The sequence below is a fragment of the Leguminivora glycinivorella genome, chromosome 13 (assembly GCF_023078275.1).
Source record: "Leguminivora glycinivorella isolate SPB_JAAS2020 chromosome 13, LegGlyc_1.1, whole genome shotgun sequence".
Taxonomy (NCBI): domain Eukaryota; kingdom Metazoa; phylum Arthropoda; class Insecta; order Lepidoptera; family Tortricidae; genus Leguminivora; species Leguminivora glycinivorella.
Window position 1 is genome coordinate 11,038,704 of NC_062983.1, and position 7,835 is coordinate 11,046,538.

At 37.0% G+C, this 7,835-nt stretch overlaps 1 protein-coding gene across 1 annotated transcript; it reads right to left on the bottom strand.

The window, feature by feature from the left end:
• Positions 1-465: 465 nt before the first annotated feature.
• LOC125232545 (lazarillo protein-like) lies at positions 466-7,611 on the bottom strand. The gene is made up of 4 exons (XM_048138251.1): positions 7,354-7,611; positions 5,829-6,045; positions 4,729-4,830; positions 466-962 (listed from the first exon to the last, which is right to left on the bottom strand). The coding sequence occupies exons 1-4, from the start codon at positions 7,459-7,461 to the stop codon at positions 754-756; spliced, it is 636 nt and encodes a 211-aa protein (XP_047994208.1). The 5' UTR covers positions 7,462-7,611; the 3' UTR covers positions 466-753.
• Between the last annotated feature and the right edge of the window lie 224 nt (positions 7,612-7,835).

Below are 7,835 nucleotides of genomic sequence, written 5' to 3' on the forward strand. Positions count from 1 at the left end.
TCGGAGTTATTTTCGTACAAAATTAATCTGCAACGTTTACTAAAATTGCTCTTATGGCTTAGTGATTATAAATTTCTATTATATATTTTTGGCATTTTTTTTTTAAAACAAGCCTTCTCCGTCACAATTATTGCCACTTCTGGACATTTTTTCATATTTTGTTAGACCTAGTAGAAAAAGTCCTATAATATGTTATATATTTGTAAACTACTCGGAAAGCTCTTTGATACCACATACGGTATGATTAAGCGCTCGTTTGCGATTTCACAACTTTTCACATGAAAGCCCTCTTAACGCGAGTGTGTTTGCATTACGTTGCGGGCCGAATTAATTTGTATGGATAAAAAAGTTTCAATTTTAAGTAAAAGATATCTTATTACATTTTTATGTCCTACACTCACCACCGTTAGTGCGTTTTCACATTATCCGATCCGATATCGGATGTCGGACCGATATTCCATACATCACAGGCGCCATCTTGGATTTTTTCCATTAAAATCCTTCCGACATCCGATATCGGATCGGATAATGTGAAAACGCACTTAAGAGGTTCGCCCGTATTCCGTAGGTTTTCACCCTGTATACCTAGCACTGAGTTCTCGCGCGCAAATCTATACATTTGTCATTTTTATCCGAGTTTTGTCAAGTATGCACTAGCGGGTATGAACGCAACTCATGCTAGACTGTGTAGAACTCGGTACATTAGTAAATCCTTCCCAACCAAAGAACGTTAAGGTTTAATTAAAAATAAACTCAATAAAATCTTCTAAACAATGCGAGCGTGGCAGCCGACGTAATAACTATAGAAGGGTGCATATCAATGCCACTGCTGCAAGTATCTTCAGTGGCGTTGAAGTTGACGAACTGGGTGTCTTGAAGGTTGTAAGCTGTTATGGCTTTGCCGATTTTGTCGGCGTCCTGATCTTTGAGGTGCGGGCTTCTGCTGAGCTTCCAGAGTTCATCTGCAATTGGAATAGCCATAAGAGTTTTAAATGATTCACGGTTATTTTCATTAGACTTATATTGACCGGGATATAGACCGTGATTACCTTTTTTCGAGCTCCCGATATTTCGAAGCAGTTGCATGCATGATCACGGATTGGGAGCTCGACAAAAATCAAAAAGGTAATCACGGTCTATATCCAGGCCCCGTAGCCGAATGGCATTTCTCCGACGCCAAACGAAAGCGATACGCCGCTGGCTCTGTCGCGCCAATACGCAAGCGCGATAGAGATAGATATCTACTAGCGCTTCGTTTCGCGTGAGCGTTTCGTGAGCGATTGTGCCATTCGGCTAGCCAGCCTGGTCACAATATAAGTCTAATGGAATAGCCATGTTAAGAAGAAACGGGAACGAATATATCCAAATCGAAAGAAGTGCTGAATATTAGGGTGCTTTAGGGTAAATTCTAATTTTGATAAAATTCGAAAATAACAAATTTCTACTAAACTTGGAACAATTTCTGCGCTGGCAGTACTTGTCAAGACGCCATGTTTAGCTACCCTCCCGCTGCCCTTCACATTGCGTCGCTACTCGTAATATCACGTGTGCTGCGGTCGATTAAATTAATAACCTAACCACAAAATTAAAATTTTGAAAAAAACCCCCGACCGCGACCTAGTGGACCGATTTTCGAAATCGGTTCGAGAGCTACAATGCCACAGACAGACACACACACACAGACAGACAGACAGATAGACAGACAGACAGACAGACAGACATATACACAGACAGACACGTCAAACTTATAACACCCCTTCGTTTTTGCGTCGGGGGTTAAAAAAGTGCGATTTACAGCCTTACGGGGCTGTCGAAATAAGAAATTACCCCATACTACATAACTCCGGAACCTGGTAAGTTATACCATTATTCGTTTGTTAGAGGTATTCAGTTAGATTGTCATTTTCGTTTTATTAATAAGGGCATCATAACTGCCTAAGTATAATTATGTTTTTTTTTTAAAAGCATTCGAATTTAACCCTCGGGGAAATTTCGAATGAATGTACTACTACTACGATCTATCTAGTCAGAGTCGTAATTGAAAATCAGCGCTTCGGCATGACGTGGCAATATGCTGAGTGGGCTCCCAATTTAACATCTAGATTGTGTTGTATTTATCTTTGTTATATTTGTCCAAACTGATGTTAAATAAAAAATATTCTATTCTATTCTAATTCTCTAAACACAGTCTTGTAGATTAATAAACATTTTTGAAGAATATTTAAAAAAAAAACTGTTGGCAATCATTGATCTTAAAATTCACAGCGTGGGGTAAATTCGAAAATAGATTTTGAGTTTTTTTTTTTCATTCCTGTTGTACCATTTATCAGCGGGATTTTTAAGGGGGGTAAATTAGAACGAAAAATAAATATGATCCTTAAACGCATATTGCATTAGAATCATTTCTGCAGACTTTCGACATTACCCCACTGGGTTTCGAATTTACTTTAATTTAATTATTTTTTAAGAATTGTGTGACTATTGAAAAAGTGTAATGACTTTACTACGTACTCTTATTTAAAATCATTACACTTTTTCACCAGTGTGTAAGAGCCATACGATCACAGATGTCATATATACCATAGATCAATCAAACGTAGTATCTACTTAACTTGTCAAATTAACTCAGTTAAATCCATTGAGTTGTCCGTACTTAATCGCAGCTTACAGCTTTCTTTCAATTTTTGTAAGTTGGAGTCACCAAAAACATTAAAAATGTCTCGTTACCTACGTGATATTTAATTGCAACAACAACACAAAAATTATGAACACTTAAGGGCCTGAGACATATTTAAAATCACAGGCAAGTAACAACTTCAGTACAAAATCTGACACACTCGGCCCCTATACAAATAGATGAACTTGTTTCTTCTATCTAAATCTAGTTCTGTGCATACGATGAATACAATAAAAGGATAAATCTAATCATAATCATGATCATGGTCACAACCGTTCATTGACCTCTAACCTGCAAAAAACGAATGAAACATACTAATTAAAAAATAATTGAGTGGCAGCATCACGCGGCTTTCCGTCCGAGAGCACGGCCCCCAACCATGCGGAAAATTAGGTTTTACTGCCGCGTTATACGGCAAACAAATAAACATTTCAATACGTTCTAGAATAACTTTAATTGTAATTTACTTGATAACCTTTAGGTATCTTCTAGAAAAAATACGCGATCATATCCACAGTTTTCTTCCTAGAGTTTTCAAACAATAGAAGATTACAATAATTTGTTTATTAGGTATCAATTAGCAATATACAAAAACCGGCCAAGAGCGTGTCGGGCCACGCTCAGTGTAGGGTTCCGTAGTTTTCCGTATTTTTCTCAAAAACTACTGAACCTATCAAGTTCAAAACAATTTTCCTAGAAAGTCTTTATAAAGTTCTACTTTTGTGATTTTTTTCATATTTTTTGAACATATGGTTCAAAAGTTAGAGGGGGGACGCACTTTTTTTTTCCTTTAGGAGCGATTATTTCCGAAAATATTAATATTATCAAAAAACGATCTTAGTAAACCCTTATTCATTTTTAAATACCTATCCAACAATATATCACACGTTGGGGTTCGAATGAAAAAAAAATCAGCCCCCACTTTACATGTATGGGGGGGTACCCTAATAAAACATTTTTTCCCATTTTTTATTTTTGCACTTTGTCGGCGTGATTGATATACATATTGGTACCAAATTTCACCTTTCTAGTGCTAACGGTTACTGAGATTATCCGCGGACGGACGGACGGACGGACGGACGGACGGACGGACGGACGGACGGACGGACGGACGGACGGACGGACGGACGGACAGACAGACATGGCGAAACTATAAGGGTTCCTAGTTGACTACGGAACCCTAAAAATTACACACTTCCAATATTAAAATTCTCGGTCGAGATGGATCCAATGTCAAGAAACATATGAGAGGTTTTCTTATTTACTGGCTAAGGTGCATAGTTATACTATTTTTCTCGTTATAGTTATATTATTTTTCTTGAGACGGGAAGACAGCACGTAATTCCAAGAAAAACGCCAAAAAGAGTCCATTATTAAAGTATTGTCACGTGTTATCTTGTCAAGAGATTTTATAGTCTAAAATATTTAATAAAATGCAGCGGACTATAAAAAATCATGAAGTCGAAAATGGGTCAAGCTTTTTTTACCCTTTATAGAAGTGATTTGAAATAAAGTTTGAGTGGATAAAAGTAGACTATTAAAGTAGTCTGGAATGATCCGCATGGTCCTATGGACTAGCAAATTCTACACAGCTTTTATAATACTTTGGTGAATTAAAGTAAACTTATGTGATAAAAATCACTTTTTTTAAGGCTCGGCGGGTTTTTTAAGGCGGCGGGTCGTTTTAAGAGCATTAATTGTACTAGACAGGAAGAACGATTATTAAATTAACACGTTACATACATAATGCACAAATATTCCAACTGCTTCTATTTTATTTTAATTTTTTGCGTAACCTTGTTGAACCCGATGGTCGAGTTCGAAACACGAATCAATTTTTTTGTTAACTAGTGTTCGTCCTAGGGATATCTATAGAAGACCAATGGAGTAAGGATGAAAAACTGGTATACCTTCGGAGGTGTAAGAAGTGATAGATATATAAATACAAAAGTTATATTCAGTAGACGGTCTTTCTCGGTAGGCGGTCTTCCCGACACCTGACCTTTGGTGTTAAAAATAACCAATAAGTATATAATAAATAATGTACTTACATGTGCTGCTGTTGCTGCCATCATTATTGTCCAAGCACGAAAACACGACGGCATAGTGATCATAGTTCACATCCAGGAAGTAGTACAGCTGACTTTGCTTATCTGCAATAAAGATACTAAGTAGAACACTCGACGTTAATTACTACTAAAGTAATGTTAATAGGCTATTAAGTGACTCATGTTCATTTAATTTAGAACTGAGATTGCAGGACCACCAATCAGAGTGAAATATTGTCATAATCCGTCAGAAAAAAAATGGAAATAGGTCAAAATATTATTGTATTTAGTTGATGAGATAACTCAACAACTTAAACTGAAACGTAAGGCGATAACAGTTATTTCAATTTTGTTAACGAATTTTCTGCCACATTCTAACAATGGATCTTTAAGGATGTGAGTGTCACTGCGATATGGTACTAATCAGTATCAAAAGTGGAATTTCTTCAAAGAAAAACACCAGTTATGACACTGAATTGGCTACACTACAGTTTTAATCAAATATCTCGTCAGTGTATGATATTAAAGTCCTTTTTAAAACCAAGAATCATCAGGCAGGGATTTCTAGGTTAATATGACTTAACACCTTTGACCTTACAGTCACTTTGGAATGCTTGGGTCAATCTCTACCATCTCTGGCCACCTAGTAATTTAAAAGAGCAAACCATTTCGGAAGACCAAAACAGAGATACCGCGATTACGTTGAAACATTTTGTAAAAGGAGATTGTGCATCCGCAAGGACCACACGGCATGAAAAAGGGATTTTTGCGCAACAAACTAGTAAATTAAAGAAGGACCATTTGTTTTGGATCAGTAACAAATAAGACATTAAGAAGGCCGATTAAAGTGGTACCTATGGTCATGTGATGCGGTGACCACCAAAACACATGACCAAAGAAGTCCTGGAGTTAGCTAATGCACCTCGTGGATCAGGTAGAACTCCAACAACCTGGATGGCAGTTGTCAGAAAAGATATGCAGAATGGAAACTTAAGACCAGAGACGACCCAGGACCGACCAGCCTGGCGACGCATGATTAGTAGGGCCGACTCCAAGTAAATGGGAAAGAGCCAAGCAGAAGAAGAGAACAAATAAGACATTACCCGTATAAGTTATCTGTAGAACATCTCCAGCAGTGCTGCTACTCGGGTCCATCATCAACGCCACAGATCCATTATAGAAGCTGATGGTGTTATTGTTGATCCAGCTGATGGAGACATCTGTGGTGTTGTCGCTTTTGTGGTTGAACACCACCATGGCACAGTCCCCTTCTAAAGGTAAGTCGGTTGCCGCGCCAGCTAAGTACCATTTTCCGTCTAGCTAAAAAGGAAACAACATTTAAATATACATAGGTATACTTACATAAACTTAACGCCTGTAACGAAATAACGAACTAACTAACACATGAAAATGTTCATATTATCTTAGTGTCACTTGAGGGAAAACGAAACTGTGATATAAATGATATAACAAGATTTGAGAGGCATCTGCATGTTTAGCCGCTTGTGCTAATTATTGATACCCGAGCTAAAATGAGATTCCGATATAGAACCACGATTGTAGCAAATATTTAGATGAGTGGAATCTTGAGCGTTGCGATGCCGCTATATGAAAAATCATTCTATATGGCTTTGACACACAAGCACAAAAGTATATAAAGAGATACGATATGTCATGCTCCTTGAGGATTAATTTTGTCCTATTTTAAGAGGTATCGTTTTAAAAGCTTTGTACTTAGCCGGCAGGACCGGTTCAAAGATGATGTACCAACTGTAAAATAAATCCATAGATTTAAGTACTCTGGATTTAAGTGAGTAGGTATATAAGATGCATTGCATTGAATCTAGAAAAGTGACTACTCTATTGAATTACATTGTGTATCTTTTGAAATGGGGACCAAAATATACGGTGGATGAAAATTACTTTGATTAATTTCGTTATTCACTATTCTTTATCAATGTATTTTTGAAACGGGCTGTTAGTAACTGAGCTCTATGTGGTCGCTATGAGATAACTAATAATAAATTAATGATAACTTATAATACTATCGGATAGTAATTCATCGTACGATGTCGCATTTTGTACTTAATAATAGTAATCTGATTATACGTTAGATATTGTTGTTAATTAAATTATTATCTAAAGATATCTGAAGCTTGTATCTAATTTTGGTCTTCGCAGAAATACCAAACGAAAATCTATCAGACTTCACGAAACAGACTTAAAAGAGTGACAGAAATAACAACGCGTGTCGTATAATTTTCTACAAACTATTATCATCTTGGTTATATGTACTCCCAAATCACTTTCAATAGCGACCTAAACAATCCATACTTCCATACCTAATATTATAAAATTTATAAATGGGAAAGTGTGTGTGCCTGTTTGTTGTTCCGTCTTTCACGGCAAACCGGAGTGACGAATTGACATGTTTTTTTATAGGGATAGTTGAAGGGATGGAGAGTGACATAGGCTACAGTTTGTCTCTTTCTAACCCCCCCACTTCCCTGAAATGGGGGGGTGGAAGTTGGTATAGTAGAGAATTCGGCAATGTTTGAAATGTTTGAATTGAACGCGAGCAAAGCCGCGGGAAAAAGCTAGTACTTAATAATAAAATAATAAACTTACTTCTTTCAGATCCAACTCTCTAGTGCTCACTTTTGGACAAGTCACATTCTGCACAGCAGCTTTTACATTAAACACACAAAGTACTAAAAGTAAACTAATAGCGAGCATTTTGGAACCCTGTCACAGTACGACGGTTACTAATGTTGGATGCTGATCGGGTACTGAACGCGGGCATAAAAAGCAACGTCCTTTATAGTGATTGATTTTTTGTGGGTGATCGAAAGGTTAAGTGATGATCAGATAGTTAAATTGTTTAATTGAGTATATATCTTTGGAATGCTTGATGCTGAGAGTTATAATCAGGTTATTGGATTTAAGGTACCAATAATGACAAGTAGTGATTTCGGATACTGATATTCTCAATGACTGATAGAAATGTCACCTCAGGCCGTCCCGTTTCGTTCCAGTGTGAGTCATCCTTTCATGTATAGTAATTTAGTATACAAAGTTTTTGTTCACTCCGCAGAAAAGAAAAGAACAAA